Source organism: Thermobia domestica, chromosome 15 (assembly GCF_964235325.1).
Source record: "Thermobia domestica chromosome 15, izTheDome1.hap1.1, whole genome shotgun sequence".
Lineage (NCBI taxonomy): Eukaryota > Metazoa > Arthropoda > Insecta > Zygentoma > Lepismatidae > Thermobia > Thermobia domestica.
The window spans coordinates 12568386-12592261 of record NC_137468.1 but is presented as its reverse complement, the minus strand read 5'-3'; the positions used below and the strand labels follow the sequence as shown (position 1 = coordinate 12592261).

Genomic DNA, 23876 nt, shown 5'->3' with positions numbered 1-23876 from the left:
GCTTAGTTTACATACGTTATTTTAAAATATACAGAAAAGTCCAAACAAATATACTCATTGCTGGTCCATATCTCTTGACAAATTTGACTTGCTTTGTCAAATTTTGGCATTGTGAGAGGATTATGATATGTGTTTAAAATGATCGCCAGCTGTCTCTATACAATGCCCATAGCGCCAAACCACACACTGACTGCGGCTGTTAGTTTGTCTGGCGTAATGGCAGCACATAGCTCTACGATTTTTTCATATAGCTCGTCGATTATTGTTGGGTTTTGTCGATACATGCCATTCTTGATGGTCGCACAGAGGTAGAAGTCCAGAGGTGTCAAATCAGGAGACCGAGGGGGGTACTCAACAGGACCTCTTCGACCACCATCCAAATAGTTTTATCGAGGTACGACATGACATCTTGATGGTAGTAAGCAGTAGCGTCTTCTCTGGGTGTGCAAGTCCTGTGTTAACGCCAAACGAAAAATGAATAAAAGTACTTTAATTTAATTAAGCGGATCGCCAGAACTATGGATTTTATTATTATTATTATTTTCAACGAGACAGAATCAGCTGTTGAACTGCAGATAAACAGAGAAGTGCTGTGTGATCTCCGTCATGTTTTGAGGAGGCAACTCTGCGAGTAAGTCGTTGGCAACGCTTTGGCTGAATTTTCTCTGCTTTAGAAGACTCATATTGCGCATGCGCTTCGTGTTTCTCACCTCGTCTTTCTGTGATCCAAGGAGTTGTATAGAAAGTCAACGTCTTGGGTTTTCTGCTTGTCTCAAGTGTTGCTAAGTCAGTAGATTTATCTGTAGATGTATAGATGTTTTATAGCAATACGGAATACTTTTTTTAATTATTATTTTTGTGATGGGGTATGATCTACGTTCTTTTTTACTGTTAAACATATCGTTCAATTCATAAGTTAAGGGTGCAATCGACTTCTTTCTAAAATACATGTAAGGAACGCGGTGGAAAGAAACAGAATCTTTTTTCTCTCGATCCAATAAAGTTGTGTTCAAAGGGTCAGTTGATAATAATAATAATAAAAAAAAGGCTGGACGTTAAGCTACAGAACGTTTTTCAATTTTGCCTTTTTCTTCCCTTAATTTTCATTTACTTTGTCGATAGTGGGTCATCCTCAAGTCTTACGGTTTCGGGCTCCCTATTACTGTTTCTAAAAAAGTAATCCAGAGGTTCCTAAGCAAAGAAAGACGACTCGAGCTGGAACTCAAGTAATTGTAAGTAAATAATTGCTTGTTTCTGATTTTCGGTTTCATACTTTGAGAGTATATTTACTTATATAATTATCGTAATTAAATGTATTCTTTACGTAACAACATCCTCCTTGATTCATCTTTCTAATTTGAGGATAAATTGTTAAAGAAAAATTGTTATTTTTAGGTTGGCGTAACTAGGACATTATGGGAGGACGGCCATGGTTGCTTACTTCCAAAAATTGCGAGAACTTCCAGGCACAGTCTATATTCAAGAAATCGATGGGCGGGCAAAGTATACTCACTATTAAATACTAGTATGTGGAATGCAAATGCCACTAAAATAGTTCTGCGTAAATTGAAGTAAATTTATCACATTATTTTCGATTAGTATAAAAAAGGTGAAAGAAAAATCTTTGCTCCTGGGGAGAGGGGAGCCCTCCAGTTTCGCCTATGGTTATAAGGATTAATATATTTTTCCTTTCTTGCCAACGCCCTAACATCCACGTCAGGAGACGCCACTGGTAGTAAGGTTAGGCTCCGTCTTGTTGTATTTAAAAAAAAAAAGTTCATTCACACTTTCGACTTTGTCGTCTTCAAAATGTGTCTTACATTTCACTGGTTCATCCCACTTTCACGCACTCGTTGATTCACTGATTTTTGTGGTGATCGGGTGAAACCATGGGCACCCGAAGAGGAGGGCAGGGTGGGGTCCGAGCTTCCCCCCCCCCCCGGCTCACGAAAATGTATTATTTTTTTTAAGATTTTCTTAATACAAATAAAAAATACCAAACGTAATATGGCAACCAGGGATTTGAACCCCCTCCTAGAAAATTTTCTTTGGTCGCCCATGGGTGAAACGTTGCAACACTGGAAGCCGGATTAGTAGTTGTTCGTGGTCAGCCGAATCTTTCCTTGTGCACATCTTTAACTGTTCCGTCGGCTTCGAATTTATTGCGAATGCGGCCAAGCGTTATGGTGCCCTCAAAGTTCATTTTTCCGATATTTCGATGGCTCATCACTCAGAAACAATGCACTCAGCAACATTTTTGTACATGAACTTTATGACTTTTTTTAAATGCATAGATTCACTCCTCAAGTGTTGTAAACGTTATTTTGCAACAGCATATGCACAAGGGATTCTCCAAAGAAAGCAGGGAATTTGAACGCAACAATGCAATTTCATCCTTTGATAAATTTTCTATTCATTTGAAACTTAATAAGTGTAACAAGATTCAAATCCTTTATAAAGTCACTTCTTAAAAGGTATTATTCACGAACCAATTATAACGTATTGTTTACGTTAATCAGCTACTACTACTATAGTCAATTGAGAACTGAATAACTACTAGTGTAAAGCGATTTATGGCCTACTTGGTCACTGTTGCATTTCATAATATTAATTTAATTACTAGGTTTTATCTCGCTGTCTGATGAAGCATTTAGCGAAAGCTTACTCATAGTTTCTATCCTTTTGTGTATATATGTCGCAGTGTTTTTTACTTTATTTGTAGTGAATGAGCAATTTGTATAACTAAAAACATTATTTTAATTTTACTCTTGACGATTACATAATAATAATAATAATAATAATAATAATAATAATAATAATAATAATAATAATAATAATAATAATAATTTGTGAACACTAACTCTATGGTCTGTGGAATCCGGAGGTTCAATGCCGCGTTCACAAAAGCTCTCCACTGACTTCTATCCTTAGCCAACTGGATCCAGTTTCTACTTTGTATTCCTACTTCTGCGAGATTCATCTTAATATTGTCCTCCCATCTGCGCCTAGGTCTTAATAATGATTGTTTTCTGATTAGTCTTGAAAGCGTTCCTACTTTCTTCCATCCTGGCTACATGACCTGCCCACCTGAGCCTCCTAGACTTGATGACTCTAATAATGTTTGGTAAACAGTATAAATTATGTAGTTCCTCGTTATGAAGTATCTACCATTCCCCATTCCCACCCCTCTTGGTCCGAATATTCGTCTCAGAATCTTGTTCTCAAATAATTGCAGTCTGCGTTCTTCCCTCAGAGTAAGTGACCATGTTTCGCAACCATACAGCACAACAGGCATGATCATTGTTTTATATATTTTAATCTTCAAATTCCTCGACAGAATTCGCGAAGACAGAAGATTTTGAACTGAGTAACAACACGAATTTCCTGCTTTTAGTCGACATTTAATTTCTTCGTGAATATGGTTTTTGTTTGTTAATATTGTTCCTAGATATTTGAAAGTATCGACGGTATTGATATTTTGACGTATTCATAATTTGCAATATTACGGTCACGGCGACTTTCCATGTATTTAATTTGCTCTGCATTTACTTCTAAACCCATGTCCCTGCAAGCGTTTCTCTGCATTTCGTTCTATTGTTCTCCTACCGTACTCTTTCAGACATATCATCAGCCCACGTCATATCTTATTGAGTACCTAGTGAATACCAAAGCTGAATAATAACGATGACAACACATCTTGTTTCAAGCTATTCTCAGCGTGATTATCTCCACTCATGTGGCAATTTCTCATTGTTCCGGATAAGGATGATGAGTTTATCTTGTTCTGCATTTTTACGCTCCCAGCTAGAATTAACTCAGCCGGAATTTCGTCTGTACCCAAAAATTTGTGTTTATTTGATTTCTTTATAACGATTTCTACTTCTATCTGGTTAGGTTCTTGAATATACGGTTCTACTGTGTGCATTTTCTTTTCTCCACGAGCATTAGTTTTTGGCTGCGTCTTAAGCAAATCGTCAAAGAAATCTTTCCATCTACTTATTACGGTACAGCATAGCGCTGCCCGGTACACACCATCCTTAACCAGCCACCGTGGAGAACTCTCTACTCTTCGCCCTCAAATAATATAGCTTTGCACTATTTTATTTGTGGGTTCAGAAAATTCGTCCCCACGACAATTGTTCAAGGAAGGCGCGATACACCCCACCGTAATGGTCCAGATTCGGACGGAATCACCTGGGCGAAGACCTAAGGCGTGTTATGAAAAATAGATGAGAACATCACCCACTTTCATAGATTACTTCCAAGTGACGTAACAACCATAATCTTACTTCGTCATGCGATCTAGAAAAAGAGAAAACAAACAAATCTAAACATTAGAGTGCCATTTATTCAATAATTAAACATACCTGTAACACACTGATTATTTTGGATATATTGCCCCAATTACGTAGCAAGTTCGTAGAAACGTTTTGAAATCGTTTACAAGAACAGTTCTAATTCGTCGTGGCGCCTGTTACTGTAGTCACATTTTGGTAGACACACTACGAATCCGAAATAATCTTCTTGAGAGATTGTCCTTTCTTCCAATTTTAAGAATTTATGAAACAGTCTATCCTGGCTGACGTAATACCAGCATTATGATGCAACAACTGTTGAAGAAACTATGTTATTCAAACATTTTTACTTTCGTCGGTAATCATGAGTCCATTACCTTCAAGTACCACTTGCGAAGTCCTTTGTTTCACTTGTAATCTCGATCACGCCCCCTTGTCGTTATAAAATATTACTTGGGGCTGATTTACTTTGACGACGACTTACGTAAAAATCACCAAAACATCCACATCAACAACACTATTTTTACTGATTGTTTACGTGGTTTTACAAATATCGAAGTTTTTTAAAAAAGTATATTATATCTATATATTTTCAAAGTATATTGGGTTCTAGGCTCGAGTTTGTTCTAGAATTTTTGTCGAGTCATTCTATGCACACACACACTTTCATCGAAAAACTAACTATTGCCTCTCATTTCTTTCCTTTTCCTCTTCTTCTACCCTGTCTTTTAGCACCACCAGGCGGCAGCACGAATAAGAAACACATACCACACAAAGTGTACAAATTCAGATGAACGTCACATAATGCACTAACGCAGAATTTGCGTTTATACGAAAAATATTTTAAGCAAAATTTTGGTACAGTTACATTGACGGTCGAAAGGAATGTACGTGCACCATTGAATAATGGTAAACGTTCAAGAACCCTGACTGTAGTTTCACTTCAATAATCATCACTGTTCCAAAGTCAAGATGAACACTAGTTCACTAGGAATTTTATAAGAACTTTCGTCGAGTTACACTTCATTTAGATGAAAAAGTTTCATTTAACGTAGTAAAACGACAAACGCGTGGGGCATTTATACGCTTACATAAAAGTTTATGGGGCTTTTATATGTAAAGTCTTTTTTTTTTTTTTTTTTTTTTTTAACATTCGGCACTGTCACTAAGTTAAACATTTATATGTGCATGACTCACAATTGATATACAAATAATTCTCATGATATACCTTTAATATTTGAATTACAATATTGCTATATGCGCTCTTATTATTAAAAATAACACAAACATTATACGAAATCATGGCATTATTTAGAGGTAAAATATTCACATTACTTACTTTACGATATTATGCGAAAACTATAGAACATAAACAAATAATCATTACGAATTACTCAACTTTTCAACAAATAGATAAAACAAATATTATTTAACTAATATATTCCAATATTCCACAAAAGGAAATGAATAAACTTATTCTACACACATTATACTTAAATTGCATAAATGACGAAGCATACTTGCACTTCTCACGCTATTCTGACAAAGAAGTTACGAAAACAAAATTGTTATTCACAAATACAAGGATTACACATCATTTAAATATAATAACTACATGAAATAAAGTTATTACCACTCTTTTGTACTGTTACAATAAGAGTGAGGCCGGATAGAAGTAAGTCTGCCACACTTTTACGCTAATAAGCGCCTATCCACTTAAATTTTTAAGTCTCCCTTCCCCATTATACATTTATAGTTTCATCCCACCCCTTTGGAATGGCAACAAGACCTTCTAGTGAGGTAGGAATATAACATAGAAAAATGAACCCAAAGGTTAAAAATAAATGGGGGGGGGGGAGTTGCCATTCATAATTCAATACTCGTGTTACAGTATTCCACTGACACACAAAAACTTGCTCTCACTCTAATAAAATTAGAGCTTATCATCGTTTACATTGTAATAATACATGAATGCTAAACAACTCACCTCGTACAACTGGTGGTTTAAAATCTTGCAGTTAGTCTTGATAACTTATCGCAAAGCAATACGATAATTTATGTAAACGAGTTTTTAACTCATATTTCCTTTACATATGAATACTAACGAACAACGTTTTCTTACATATTAGTATTTAGAAAACAATCATATCCGTGACTTTTTTTTTTACACGTCACGTCTGTTTAGCTTAGGATTAAGCAAATGATTTAAAGCTAACATAAGAGTGCGATACCGACAATCTAGCTTATCATTTAAATATTGCAAATACGTGTCACATTTTAATAGCTCTTTCAACAACAACTGAACATTGAACTTATTACTTTCGCTCTTGTTGAAAACAGATAAACTAACTTTCGTTATATTCAAAGAATTCACATTTACTAAAGTTTCCGGTTCACAAGAATCAGTTTTTTCACTATTTTCTTTTACAGAATCAAATTCTTTTTCATGTATATGTTTCTTAGCTAATTCTAACCAGATGTTCCTAGTTTTCTGAGTGGGTCTCCACACTCTCATACGATCAATAGAATGTACGCCACAAGATTCTCCAGTTAAAGGATCTACAAGTTCAAAGACTTTATCTGAAATTTTATTTTTACAAAACAAGGGACCTTTGTAAACAATTTTTAAAATTTCGACAGTTCCAAAATCATTGCAAATATCATATATTACAAATAAACAATCCGGCAGAAGGTAACAATGTATTTAACCTACGCCTACTTTCGGATTCTCTGACTCAGGAATAATTTTGTACGGTTTCAGTTGCCAAAACATCATGTACGTAAAATCACAAATGATTAAATGGTTTCTACTCATGACTTTACTTTTAGAACACATCATATTTATATATGCACTTTGTTTTTCAACACTGCAGATGGCAACATTGCATAAAATATTGCTCTTTCTTTTGCATTTTAAAGCACTGAACTGCTTAACTTTCACTTTATTAGCATTAAATTTTGCATCTTTTAAATTTTCATTCATTATGGCAACACTGCGTTGATACTTGGATCGCATACCAAGTTGTGAATTAAAACACTGATTTACGTTAGAAGATTGATTCATTAACTTTTGAACTATACCACAATCTTCACAATTTCTTCCTTTCTTTCGAAAACTTTTAACACGCGTTATTAGCATTTTTCGAAATTTTAATCGATCACTAATTTGACTTTTCATTTTAGATCGGTTTTTTGATGCACCTGCATGTTTGGGTTTTTTCATTGTGATGACGCATTTAACATACGGTTTTCTATTAACAAGCATTTTTGACCTACATTTCTTTTTGCATTTATTTTTATTTTTAATTTTGGTTCTTACCAGTGCATGTGATTTACTCAATAGCTTGACGGACATTTTTTGAAAAACTTTACAATTCTTACCATTTACAAATGATCTGCGGTTTGCACCTAATGCAACAGCTGATTCAATACTTAATGATCTACTATGATCGCTAGATTTCAAATTACTGTCATTCGTGCAAGCACTTTCGGAAGACAATTCAAAGACATAAGCAGAATCATTTTTGCGTGTACCATGCTCTATTATTACACTACGATGGTATTCAAATCTACTTTTAAGATTGGAACGCAGGACCTTGTTTGAGAATTTATGAAAGTTATGCAATAAGCGGAATAATTTCTTCACTTTCTTACGGACTTTATGCAACTTTTGTTTGTTTTTCTTACTCTTTTTACTGTAAGCTAATAAATGAGTGCGCCTTCTGACAAGTTTACTGCACATATGCTTTACGCTACTGAAAATTTCACGACAAACTAGACTCTTTTCTTTCCATGAGACAAAGTTGTTACTACAATTGGGAAGCTTACTGAACTCAACACTATTATCTTTGATTTTTGAATATACAGACATCGTGCATACGAGTACAAAGAAAGTTATTCGTTTGACTTGCTTAACTTGTACTTGACTGACTACTAACTCACAACAGTGCAGATTACTTTCAACATGACCTAGTTTAACAATCGTTACATTAACAAAGTAAAAGCAACTAGTGCGGACGGGGATACATTCTAATTTATTAAGCGGTACACTACCTAAGACACTTTCAAGTGTTTGCGATAACAAGCTACCAACGCGCATTGAGGTCTCTTTGCCTCGAATTTCATTACAATAAACAACGACATTAGTGCTGTTTTTCGCTAAATGGTATGCACACAGCTCGTGAATATTATTCAACCCTTCACATAACACACAACTTTCTCTTACCTGTCGCTTTTCAACTATTTTCAGACTAGGTGTATCTGCTACAGCAATCTGACAACAAGAACTTTCGTCAATAGCTGGGCTAGGAGTGTTCGCATTTTCTTTACCTGTACAAGCACTAGTAACTACAACAATATTTACTTCCTTCTTTCTTTTTCTTGTGACTCAAACTTATCATCTAAGTGTATCGAAAATCGTATAACGCTATCTGAACCTGCACGATTGATTTTGTCTACACTTCTTTCTAAGCTCTTTTTAAATTTAACAGAAGATTCCTGTAACGTCAATACTCCAATTGTAATACCGTCAAAACATTTTAATAACTGTTGTTTGGTTTTGTTATGACATTTTTCTACTTGTTGGTGGATTTCACTGTTTGTCTCATTAATAACATCATTGAGTTGCTGTTTGATATCATTATAAACACCATTAAGAGATTGCATTTGTTCTTTAGTATCGCTAACAGCACCATTAAGTGATTGCATTTGTTGCTTAGTGTCATTGACAGCAAGATTAAATGATTGCATTAGTTGTTTGGTGTCATTAACAGTATCATTAATTTTATTAATAGCTTCAAGCAAAATTTGCAAGCTTAAATTTTCACTTTCTGCCATGACTACACGTTACAAATACACAAACACAACAAACATCAATAATATCTTCAAGTTAGCGCATATAGTATATCATGAGAAATAAAACCTGTCAAATATCACAACACCTAGGTCTTCTCCCAGATGCTACATCCGTTACGAATCAATCAATAATACGTGAATTATTAGATTGATCCGTCCCTGAGAGGGAAACGCCATTCTATTACGGTACAGCATAGCGCTGCCCGGTACACACCATCCTTAACCAGCCACCGTGGAGAACTCTTTACTCTTCGCCCTCAAATAATATAGCTTTGCACTATTTTATTTGTGGGTTCAAAAAATTCGTCCCCACGACATTTGTTCAAGGAGGGCGCGATACACCCCACCGTAATGGTCCAGATTCGGACGGAATCACCTGGGCGAAGACCTAAGGCGTGTTATGAAAAATAGATGAGAACATCACCCACTTTCATAGATTATTTACAAGTGACGTAACAACCATAATCTTACTTCGTCATGCGATCTAGAAAAAGAGAAAACAAACAAATCTAAACATTAGAGTGCCATTTATTCAATAATTAAACATACCTGTAACACACTGATTATTTTGGATATATTGCCCCAATTACGTAGCAAGTTCGTAGAAACGTTTTGAAATCGTTTACAAGAACAGTTCTAATTCGTCGTGGCGCCTGTTACTGTAGTCACATTTTGGTAGACACACTACGAATCCGAAATAATCTTCTTGTAGAGATTGTCCTTTCTTCCAATTTTAAGAATTTATGAAACAGTCTATCCTGGCTGACGTAATACCAGCATTATGATGCAACAACTGTTGAAGAAACTATGTTATTCAAACATTTTTACTTTCGTCGGTAATCATGAGTCCATTACATTCAAGTACCACTTGCGAAGTCCTTTGTTTCACTTGTAATCTCGATCACGCCCCCTTGTCGTTATAAAATATTACTTGGGGCTGATTTACTTTGACGACGACTTACGTAAAAATCACCAAAACATCCACATCAACAACACTATTTTTACTGATTGTTTACGTGGTTTTACAAATATCGAAGTTTCTTTAAAAAGTATATTTGTCGAGTCATTCTATGCACACACACACTTTCATCGAAAAACTAACTATTGCCTCTCATTTCTTTCCTTTTCCTCTTCTTCTACCCTGTCTTTTAGCACCACCAGGCGGCAGCACGATGAATGAGAAACACATACCACACAAAGTGTACAAATTCAGATGAACGTCACATAATGCACTAACGCAGAATTTGCGTTTATACGAAAAATATTTTAAGCAAAATTTTGGTACAGTTTCATACTGTAGTTAAAATGTTATCTGTATCAGTGAGAATTGTTCTGTCGGTTTTCTTTAATATATAAGTGCGAGATTGGTAGCCTTCCTTAAATTCGTTGATGCCCTTATACACGTCCCGAATGTTCTTGTTTTTACTATTATCTTCAAGTTCATTAATTTTAGCTATAAAAAAATCGCATTTCTTTGTTCTAAGAGTTTTGGAAATTTCCCACCTAATATCAACAAAATTTTGTATATTTATACCGTTCGGATTTTGTGGCCAATGCAGTTTTGTATGTTTTGGCTTCTTTGCTAGTTTAGTGAATTCTTGGTCGAACCATGTTTTGTTCCTATATATTTCCATGTGCCCACATTTTTCTTTTGCTGAAATTTTAATGCTATTCCTAATTTCAACCCTTATTTTTTTTAACACTTTCGATTGTATATAGGTCGTTATCAGACGAGAATAGACTCTCAACGAAAATGTTTATTTATTCATTTAAGAACTTCCATAACAGTATGAAGGGAGTTTTACACAAAAATCAAATCAATGGGAAAGAAAATAGAGAAAACTTGTCAGGGCATATATTAAATTTTTCCATTCCAGTATTCGCGTGGTGAAAATGAGAAGACTGAAAAAAAAGCAGTATTCTGATTCTAACCTGAGAACTCCCGACTGCGAATCGATATGCAAAAAGCCTACATCAGATCAGTAATCGTCAATGAATCGTCATGTTAATTAATTAATTAATAATAATAATAATAATAATAATAATAATAATAATAATAATTATTATTATTATTATTATTATTATTATTATTATTATTATTATTATTATTATTATTATTATTATTATTATTATTATTATTATTATTATTGAGTATTGGAATAACTTTCAATGGCAAGAGAGCTTTATTAGCAGAAGAAAAGTTTATGATAATTTTTTTAGAGATAAAGTACTAGAAAATATATATTGTAGTTATCTGAATACCACTCATACTAGCTTTGGAACTTCTTGTATAAAATAACAGACAAATTCTGACCAAAGCATATATTAACTAATAAATACTAGCGTTACAGTTTCGGCAAATTAACTTTGCCTTCATCAGACACATCATCATTAACTTTGCCTTCATCAGACACATTATCATTAACTTTGCCTTCATCAGACACATTATCATTAACTTTGCCTTCATCAGACACATTATCATTAACTTTGCCTTCATCAGACACATTATCATTAACTTTGCTTTCATCAGACACATTATCATTAACTTTGCCTTCATCAGACACATTATCATTAACTTTGCCTTCATCAGACACATTATCATTAACTTTGCCTTCATCAGACACATTATCATTAACTTTGCCTTCATCAGACACATTATCATTAACTTTGCCTTCATCAGACACATTATCATTAACTTTGCCTTCATCAGACACATTATCATTAACTTTGCCTTCATCAGACACATTATCATTAACTTTGCCTTCATCAGACACATTATCATTAACTTTGCCTTCATCAGACACATTATCATTAACTTTGCCTTCATCAGACACATTATCATTAACTTTGCCTTCATCAGACACATTATCATTAACTTTGCCTTCATCAGACACATTATCATTAACTTTGCCTTCATCAGACACATTATCATTAACTTTGCCTTCATCAGACACATTATCATTAACTTTGCCTTCATCAGACACATTATCATTAACTTTGCCTTCATCAGACACATTATCATTAACTTTGCCTTCATCAGACACATTATCATTAACTTTGCCTTCATCAGACACATTATCATTAACTTTGCCTTCATCAGACACATTATCATTAACTTTGCCTTCATCAGACACATTATCATTAACTTTGCCTTCATCAGACACATTATCATTAACTTTGCCTTCATCAGACACATTATCATTAACTTTGCCTTCATCAGACACATTATCATTAACTTTGCCTTCATCAGACACATTATCATTAACTTTGCCTTCATCAGACACATTATCATTAACTTTGCCTTCATCAGACACATTATCATTAACTTTGCCTTCATCAGACACATTATCATTAACTTTGCCTTCATCAGACACATTATCATTAACTTTGCCTTCATCAGACACATTATCATTAACTTTGCCTTCATCAGACACATTATCATTAACTTTGCCTTCATCAGACACATTATCATTAACTTTGCCTTCATCAGACACATTATCATTAACTTTGCCTTCATCAGACACATTATCATTAACTTTGCCTTCATCAGACACATTATCATTAACTTTGCCTTCATCAGACACATTATCATTAACTTTGCCTTCATCAGACACATTATCATTAACTTTGCCTTCATCAGACACATTATCATTAACTTTGCCTTCATCAGACACATTATCATTAACTTTGCCTTCATCAGACACATTATCATTAACTTTGCCTTCATCAGACACATTATCATTAACTTTGCCTTCATCAGACACATTATCATTAACTTTGCCTTCATCAGACACATTATCATTAACTTTGCCTTCATCAGACACATTATCATTAACTTTGCCTTCATCAGACACATTATCATTAACTTTGCCTTCATCAGACACATTATCATTAACTTTGCCTTCATCAGACACATTATCATTAACTTTGCCTTCATCAGACACATTATCATTAACTTTGCCTTCATCAGACACATTATCATTAACTTTGCCTTCATCAGACACATTATCATTAACTTTGCCTTCATCAGACACATTATCATTAACTTTGCCTTCATCAGACACATTATCATTAACTTTGCCTTCATCAGACACATTATCATTAACTTTGCCTTCATCAGACACATTATCATTAACTTTGCCTTCATCAGACACATTATCATTAACTTTGCCTTCATCAGACACATTATCATTAACTTTGCCTTCATCAGACACATTATCATTAACTTTGCCTTCATCAGACACATTATCATTAACTTTGCCTTCATCAGACACATTATCATTAACTTTGCCTTCATCAGACACATTATCATTAACTTTGCCTTCATCAGACACATTATCATTAACTTTGCCTTCATCAGACACATTATCATTAACTTTGCCTTCATCAGACACATTATCATTAACTTTGCCTTCATCAGACACATTATCATTAACTTTGCCTTCATCAGACACATTATCATTAACTTTGCCTTCATCAGACACATTATCATTAACTTTGCCTTCATCAGACACATTATCATTAACTTTGCCTTCATCAGACACATTATCATTAACTTTGCCTTCATCAGACACATTATCATTAACTTTGCCTTCATCAGACACATTATCATTAACTTTGCCTTCATCAGACACATTATCATTAACTTTGCCTTCATCAGACACATTATCATTAACTTTGCCTTCATCAGACACATTATCATTAACTTTGCCTTCATCAGACACATTATCATTAACTTTGCCTTCATCAGACACATTATCATTAACTTTGCCTTCATCAGACACATTATCATTAACTTTGCCTTCATCAGACACATTATCATTAACTTTGCCTTCATCAGACACATTATCATTAACTTTGCCTTCATCAGACACATTATCATTAACTTTGCCTTCATCAGACACATTATCATTAACTTTGCCTTCATCAGACACATTATCATTAACTTTGCCTTCATCAGACACATTATCATTAACTTTGCCTTCATCAGACACATTATCATTAACTTTGCCTTCATCAGACACATTATCATTAACTTTGCCTTCATCAGACACATTATCATTAACTTTGCCTTCATCAGACACATTATCATTAACTTTGCCTTCATCAGACACATTATCATTAACTTTGCCTTCATCAGACACATTATCATTAACTTTGCCTTCATCAGACACATTATCATTAACTTTGCCTTCATCAGACACATTATCATTAACTTTGCCTTCATCAGACACATTATCATTAACTTTGCCTTCATCAGACACATTATCATTAACTTTGCCTTCATCAGACACATTATCATTAACTTTGCCTTCATCAGACACATTATCATTAACTTTGCCTTCATCAGACACATTATCATTAACTTTGCCTTCATCAGACACATTATCATTAACTTTGCCTTCATCAGACACATTATCATTAACTTTGCCTTCATCAGACACATTATCATTAACTTTGCCTTCATCAGACACATTATCATTAACTTTGCCTTCATCAGACACATTATCATTAACTTTGCCTTCATCAGACACATTATCATTAACTTTGCCTTCATCAGACACATTATCATTAACTTTGCCTTCATCAGACACATTATCATTAACTTTGCCTTCATCAGACACATTATCATTAACTTTGCCTTCATCAGACACATTATCATTAACTTTGCCTTCATCAGACACATTATCATTAACTTTGCCTTCATCAGACACATTATCATTAACTTTGCCTTCATCAGACACATTATCATTAACTTTGCCTTCATCAGACACATTATCATTAACTTTGCCTTCATCAGACACATTATCATTAACTTTGCCTTCATCAGACACATTATCATTAACTTTGCCTTCATCAGACACATTATCATTAACTTTGCCTTCATCAGACACATTATCATTAACTTTGCCTTCATCAGACACATTATCATTAACTTTGCCTTCATCAGACACATTATCATTAACTTTGCCTTCATCAGACACATTATCATTAACTTTGCCTTCATCAGACACATTATCATTAACTTTGCCTTCATCAGACACATTATCATTAACTTTGCCTTCATCAGACACATTATCATTAACTTTGCCTTCATCAGACACATTATCATTAACTTTGCCTTCATCAGACACATTATCATTAACTTTGCCTTCATCAGACACATTATCATTAACTTTGCCTTCATCAGACACATTATCATTAACTTTGCCTTCATCAGACACATTATCATTAACTTTGCCTTCATCAGACACATTATCATTAACTTTGCCTTCATCAGACACATTATCATTAACTTTGCCTTCATCAGACACATTATCATTAACTTTGCCTTCATCAGACACATTATCATTAACTTTACCTTCATCAGACACCTTATCTGTGTCTGATGTCTGATAATGTGTCTGATGAAGGCAAAGTTAATTTGCCGAAACTGTAATGCTAGTATTTATTAGTTAATATATGCTTTGGTCAGAATTTGTCTGTTATATTGTAGTTAATATTGTTTACATAACATTGGCTTTAAGTGCCAAATCATAATATAAAAAGTAAGTCAATTTTACTTCCTTTGCAATGGAAATGTGAAATTTTTTAAGAAGATGGTTTCACCTTCAAATAGATACATTTAGGTCAATCATATTAAACAGGTATATATTATTTTTGCGAGATTTGACTGACCCCTTTTTGTATGATAGCTCCAGTAATATTCAGCCAAATATAATTTTGAGATGACTGTTTTTATTTTATTATTTTGTTATGAGTTGCTTTTTACAACTCTGAACACTGAACTCCTTATTTAAACGTAGATGCACTAACCAGGTATACTCTTGCACTTCTGGTACTTTTGGTGATCTTTGTAATCATTGCATTAGATCGGGGTTCATATGTACAAGGATGTATATAGATGAAGCAACCTCAATTTCGTTTTGAATATGCTGAACAATTAATTCCGCATGTAATAATATTTATGAATATGTTTAAGTAATCTGTTTGAGTTGTATGGCAATAGAGTGATAACTGTAAATAACGTGCTATGTACCAATATCGTGCTGCAATATTACACGAAAATATAAACTATTAACGAGTGTGCTATGATTCATAACGAGTATATAGCCCACTTCAGACAACAATAGAAACCCTAACAAGTAAAATTCTAATTAAGAAGGTACAAGAACAGAAATCCGTAGAAAAGTACTAGACCTACATTCGATTTTCGCAAGTGTCAACAAATCTGGATTTCGGTTATGAAGCTAATTAAACGGATAAGACTTTCATTGCGTAGTACATGAGTAGTTTCTACATTCATGAAAAATAATTTAGCTTTATGGGTTTCATCCGTAAAATACTTTATTAATCGTCAAAATTTCATGTTGAAAAATTGACGTTCGAAACCTGAATAGTTTTCTGTTATTTAAAGAGTAGAATATTAAAATTGGAATTACATGCAAAGTTATTCGTGTAATTGAAAGTTATTCAAAGTGAATATTTGGCTATGAACCTCTTAAAAACAGTTTTTGGACAACATGGTAAATTAGAGCCTCTGAATAAGAAAGTTAAGACTTTCAAATCAGAAATCACATACTTGGTGAGAACTTCAAATTATATCCCCGTGCGTGAGTACCTCAGTATTTTTGGATAGCGAAACATCTATTTTTGGATAGCGTACATATTAGTTCCTTAGTACGGTAGGTCCCATAGTATTGGAGCTATGGACGTTTAAAATTTATTTTATTTTATGTTTTCGGCAGCCTATAACTCCGAAAGGAAGAATTTGTGTACCCAGTTTGGTCTATACTTTTGTGTATATATATATTGTAAGCAAGCCACGGGTTTTATTCTTTGTTAGTCTGTTCGGCTTTTGCCAGGTTGAATCTAAAAAGCTTGAATTTTTTAACAATATGACAAGGACGTTATTTTGCTTCTTTGACTTCCATTTTTTTCATTCCATTTCGCGTCAGAAATAAAGATTATACAGGTATAATTAATATTTTAATAAGTAGCTTGAGCCTTGGAAATTTGAATATTTTAACCTTCTGATAGAGGCCTTATTCTACATAGTTGATAATTATATTTGATTATATATTTTTCTGAAAATAATATCTGTTGTAGATGATGGTGTATATTGGTTTTTACAAAGTGTTGTGTTTCTGCATAGAGCTGTTCGTAGCACTAAAAATAAAATTATTATTATTATTATTATTATTATTATTATTATTATTATTATTATTATTATTATTTATTATTTAGGTTCATGTGTATATATATAAGATTGTGTTATAGTGAAACAATTTACATTTAATTTCTTTCCTGTTTTTTCAGCAATTCAGTTTAAATTGGGTCACCCACAACCACCAGAATCTGTTTGCAGTTTGAATTGTCTTCAAGGTCAGGCCAAAAAGTACGTGGAAGGAGAAAGCTGCTGTTGGCATTGCTTTAACTGCACGCAATATCAGGTAAACTTCTCATTAGAAACAGAGTGTCGGTCACTATTAGGATTATTTGGGTAACTGTCAGGAGACGATAAGAACATACCCCTGATGGTGTAAAATAGTCACAGTCTGGTCACTCCTTAATGTGACTCAATTTAAACATCAATAACTCAGCCTCTAATTAAGTTAGGAAGATAATTTTGGTAGCAATGTGTTCCTGAAGAATGAACCTCTCCGTCGATATGCATTTTATGAGTGTACCCCCAAGGTGTAAGGAATGCCATCCCCAAAATTCTGATCCAAAAAACAAAAAACACGTAATTGCCCTCCTCCGTTCGCCGTAGTACACCCCACACATATAAAATGCGTATCAATGGAAAGCATCATCCTTCAGAAATACATAGATAACAAAATTATCTTCTTAGCCTAATTAGACACTGAGTTATTGAGGTTTAAATTGAGTCACATTAAGGAGCGACCAGAATGTGACTATTTCACACCGTCAGGCGGCTCAATGGCCGTAACTCTGTAATGATGCGTTTTCCGACGTTTGGTCATATGAACTTTTTTGCTAGTCTACCCATAAGGAATCCACCAATGAAATTTTGCCGTATCTTTTTGTTACACCCTGTATATATATAATAATAGATATATATAATAAAGTATTTAGTGTTTCACATTTTTTTAAAGACTATTTCAGGAACAGAAGGTTATATGAAAGAACAAATAAAGATGTTGAGGAGGAGCAGTTCGGGTTCAGAAGAGGCAAGGGCACAAGAGATGCAATTGGATTATTAAGGGCGATCGGTGAAAGATTTATAGAAAAAGGGAAAGAGGTGTATGTTGTATTTATTGATCTAGAAAAGGCTTTTGACCGCGTGAATTGGGAATTGTTGTTGGGAGTTCTAACGAAGATAGGGTTGGAATGGAAAGATAGAAGACTCATAAGAAACTTATACATGAACCAACAAGTAAGTGTTAGGATAGGGGAAGAACTGACGGAAGAGAGTGCAACTGGAAGGGGAGTTCGACAAGGATGCTGCCTCTCGCCAACACTATTTAATGTATATCTAGAAGAGATAGTGAAAAAGAGCCTACATGATGATGATGGCATTTCGGTAGGAGGTAGAATAATTAGATGCATAAGATTTGCAGACAATATGGCTCTTCTTGCAGAATCTGAAAAGAAAATCAATAAAATGTTAGAAAAAATGAGAAAGGGCTTTGAAGAATATGGAATGAAAATAAATGTTGACAAATGTTGAAAATAAAGACAAAAGCCATGGTGATTGGAACAAAGGGGTCGGTGTCAAATGTAAAAGTAGGAGGGGAGAAAATAGAACAAGTAAATAGTTTTCGATATCTGGGTAGTATTCTTAGTAATAACATGAAGTGCGAACGGAGGAAGAAAAGTCTGTTTTGTGGGACCTTGAATAAAGAGTTGAGAAAAAGACTCATAAAATGCTTCGTGTGGAGTGTTGTACTGTATGGGGCGGAAACGTGGATATTACGTAAAGGTGACGAAAATCGACTGGAAGCCTTCGAAATGTGGGTGTGGAGAAGAATGGAAAGAATTAGTTGGGTCGAGCGGAAAACGAATGAGAGTGTGTTAGAAATGGTAGGTGAGAAAAGAACACTTTTAGATATTATTAGGAAGAGGGAGAGAAACTGGTTGGGACATTGCCTAAGAAGAGATTGTATCATGAGGGACGTCCTAGAAGGTATGGTGGCGGGAAAGAGAGGGAGGGTGCGAAGGAGACTACAATTAATGGATGATATTAAAACAAAAATATCATACGCGAAGACGAAGAGGTTAGCGGAGGACCGTGGAGCATGGAAGCTTCTCAGCTGTGGCAAGTGACCTGCCAATAAAGGCAGAATACCTATGATGATGATGATTTCAGTAACCTAGTATATCTACGTAATTTTCTAGTAATATACTGCGTCACAATTACATATAAACAAATACTGAACCATAACTTTTGTTCACAATATTCCGCGTCTCTGTATTATAAATATACCAGTAGAGAAAATAGTAAGCCGTTATGGCCAACGGCAGAGACAAGTGTATCCTGTGAATGTCGTGATCAGAAAAAAAAAACAGTGGCACTGAATGAGAACGTGGTACACACGAAATACAGTCCAGTATATTAGAGCCCGTTGCCAGTGCATTACTGTCGTATGAAGGAAGTAATATGTTATAAGATGACGAGAAGGATTGATCCAAGTGATTATGATTGTATCAGAACTGTTGGTTGGGTTAAGGCAGATCAAAGTGCCCCAGAGATTGCACGAGTGATGAGCATATCAAAGAGTCTCCATTTCCCAACTCTTTAGAAAGCATCTGTTACAAGAAGAAATGTGCGTGTGCATAGTGAGGCTGGTGAAAAGCGTACAACAATTTGACATAATCGGTACTAAGAACAGTTATCAAAAAGGAATAGATCTGCCAGTCCAACCCAATTTGCTCATGCCTTTGCAGCTTCCTCTGATATTCGTATGTCTTCCAGAACCAGTTCACGACTACTGAATAATTTTGCGTGGTATGTCTGGAAGACAGTGAAACATGTTCAATTAATCCTCATCCACCATCGTATCAAATTACAGTGGTGTAGAGAATATACTGACTGGGATAAGGGAAATAATCTAACGTAATGTTTTCAGATGAATTAAAGTTCTATGAAACAAATGACTCTGGACTCACATTGTGTGAAGAGAACGTGGAGCACGATATAATCCATAATATATCCGTGAGTGTGACAGGTATAAGCACAGACTAGAATACATACAGACGAGCAACTTCCTATATGCGCTATTGAAATCAGTTTGGATCATCTGCACAGCGAAAGGACCAATCGACGCTCTCGGTGGGCGGAATCAGTGTCGTCGTATGTGGATGGCGCTGCCATCGGTCTTGGAACGTGACGTCATGGATTGTCATAGTAACAGGCGATTGTTTTCGTCTGTTTCGCATCTCAGTGTTAGATGTAGTGCAGAAAGATCAGATAAGCTAATGTTCACTTTTTGCTTGTATTGTCTCTGGACTGGACGTTCCTTTCTAACTCTTTTTATATTAACAGATTTTTCTTTATTTTAAAGAGTTCACTTTGAAAATATCAAAGTTCCGCGAAGTACGTCAACAAAAAAAGCTGTTCCCCAAATGCAACTAAAGGAGCGAAAGAGTAATAGTTACTTTCGAAATTTCCATGTAGGTGACGTCAGATCGACTAGTTAGTTCCGTCGTCGCGTGTTAGAGGAGCTACTGTCGCCAAGTTTCCAGTTTTTCGCTGAGTTTGCGGTCTGTATATTCTAGTCTGTGAGTATAAGAGTCCTGAAGTTACGATATGGACAAGCATAATGAGCAATGGAAGAACACTACTGCACATCTTCGACAAAGGGTTCGTTACTGGTAAACGGTGTTCTGTCAAGATTCTGAAAGAATGTGTTCGTCTTTTCCGTAGTGCAGTGAGACCTGACTTTGTTCACATGGATGACAATAAGGGATTGTGTGGATTAGCCAGCATATTCCCCAGATCTTAATTCCACCGAACGTGCCTGGGATGTTCTCGAAAGACAAATGGAAGAAACGATCCACCACTCTGAACCCTTCAGGCTCTCAAAACCGCCCTTAAGAGAGAATGAGACAGCAAACCTCAAATTCTCCTGAGCACTCTCACCGACTTTTTAAACAGATGTGAAGGATGTTGTGCTATCCGAAGTGACCACTTGGAATAAAGTTTCTAAATTTTTCTCTTTTAACGTCTTTAAAACTGATTTACTTTTATGAGTATTCTACGTTGAGAATTTATGCTTATGATTTCGATTACTTACGCTGAAATCTTGCATCGAGTAGCAATGAAGACGGGTTGGGAAATTTTATATACTGCAACGATATCGAGATTTTAGAAAAGGAGGAGGACCTTGTATCTAGTTTTAAACATGGTAAAGAACAGCATAAAACCTACATTAAACAGCACAGCAGAGATTTCTTTAAAAGATCAGCAGTTTTGAATCTATCGAAATATGTATTTGAAGGAAAACCTATATAAATAAATTATATTTTATATAAGTTAGCTTTGCAAATAGAAAGCAACAAATTTGAATCATTTTTGTGAGCATTAAAAGTGAGATCATAATAAAGATAGAGGAAGTTTAATCGAATTCTGAGGTACTATAATAAAGTAATAACATAAATTAATATTTCGAATTTAGAAAATTCACATTGTAGTGTTAGTCACTAAATAACTTACAATCTTCTAGTTTGTGTCATAATCTTTGGTTTAATAATTTGTCAACACTGAAAAATTTGATTGCAATGAAGAAAAAATTACTAACTCGGCTAGTGATTGTGTTTATATACGAGGGTCAGTCAAAAATTGTCCGTAATTTTGACATAACTCTTCTTACATTGTTCATACTGAAGTCTGTCCTCGTTTATTTTATTGTTATGCTGTTGTAGTCATGCTATGAAAGTTTGGTCCTAATTCCTCCATCTGTCTTGCTTTTGTTGCAGATAGATCATAGCCGCTCCATTAGAAGTTTGCACCAAAGAGGAACAACGAGTAATGATTCGGTTCTTGTGGTCGGAAGATGTATCAGGGGCCGCAGTCCATCAAAGACTTTCGGCACAATACGAGAACAGTGTTTTGCCGCAACGGAGTGTCTACAAATTGCTTGAAAAATTAAAAAGTGATCACACAAGTGTTACGCACGAGGAAGGAGGTGGACGACCATCTACGACCACAAAGGTTGACAATATTAAGCGTGCATATGACATGGTTCTGTTAGACAGACGAGTAACTATTAATGAAGTGGATGAAGTGGTACATTGTCTAGCCTCTGATACACCTTCCGACCACAAGAAACGGATCACTGGTCGTTGTTCCTCTTTGGTGCAAACTTTTAATGGAGCGGCCATAATCTATCTGCAACAAAAGGAAAACAAATGCAGGAATTAGGATCAAACTTTCATAGCATGACTACAACAGCATAACAATAAAATAAACGAGGACAGAGGTCAGCATGAACAATGTGAGATGTCAAAATTGAGGATAGTTTTTGACTTACCCTCGTAAGAAATATGTTGGTTCCATTTTCATATCCATTTGTTATACCATAAGGTGTAACGATATGACAGCAGACACGAGTCCAAGCAGCCTATATTAAACTTTAATTGTATTAAATTATTAAAAATGTTTTTTAGTAGTTACAGCACTTACTATAACTGAAGTGGCACGGACATGGATACAAGATAGCCTGTTTTCATGTGATACGTTTAAATACTTAACTTGTTATAAGAAGGTGGTGGTACCCGTGTTTGTTATATTTTACTTGAACTAAATATTATTAAAAAATCGTAACAAAACATATGAAGTCTAAAATAAATTTGTTTAAAAATATAAAATATATATATTAAAAGTGAGTATAAAAGTTTTGCTACTTATCTGTCCGCCATCTTAACCAGAATCAAATATGCTGGTACTAGTGATTATTTACGAGGATCTGTTGATGTATATGACTCATTTAAAAAGTATAATCAAATATAGGTAGGAAAATTTCCTTTTTTGCCTATCTTCTTCTTCTTGTTCACCTCAACCATAGGTTGGTGGGCAACATGGAAATTTCAAAACTTTTTTCTCACTTGGGAGAGCTGTTTTATACTTTGATAAGGCCTCTTCTTCGTAACTGCATCTAAATATTCTATCCTTTTCCAAACCCAAAAACCCGATTATTTTCGTGCAAGATTACAGGTTCGTAGTTATTTTTTTTTTTTTTTTTTTTTTATCTAGTCAAAGTAACTAACTCATTTTTAGCGATGCTAGACAACAATAGCATTTTCTGAGTACTTTTGTTACTACACATAAGGTCAGTTCTATTGATCCCTGAACTTCAAATTGAAGTACTGAGTACCATTCTAGGATTATGGTAATATTTAAAATTCGAAAGATTGTTGTACATTTGTAGATAGTAAGCGAAATACACTATACAGACAATGCTGAAACAATTGTAATTGTAATATTCTACCATTGTAATAATTACGTATGGGTATTTTTTATTCCATATACGAGGTGTGTTTAAAGATTACGTTGAATAATTCTATTGGAAACAAAGTAATAAGGTTCCATGGGATTTGATTTAATCTTTTTCAAGGTACGCTCTTGGCTAGCGATGCATTTATCTCAATAATAATAATAATAGTAATAACGTATGTATAGCTGAAATGTAGCAGAAGAGGTTAATACATACTGTACATCTTTCATAGCATACACTATTATTCAAAACTAACTTGAAATTAGTG

At 34.6% G+C, this 23876-nt stretch overlaps 1 protein-coding gene across 2 annotated transcripts in view; it reads left to right on the top strand.

The window, feature by feature from the left end:
- The window catches only part of LOC145672080 (metabotropic glutamate receptor 4-like), a 489770-nt gene that overhangs the window by 450860 nt on the left and 15034 nt on the right, over positions 1–23876 (top strand). For both annotated transcript variants that reach the window (XM_081741333.1, XM_081741332.1), the window contains exon 8: positions 17469–17602. In XM_081741333.1, the coding sequence (XP_081597459.1) occupies positions 17469–17602 (134 nt within the window). The remainder of the gene's footprint in view (positions 1–17468; positions 17603–23876) is intronic.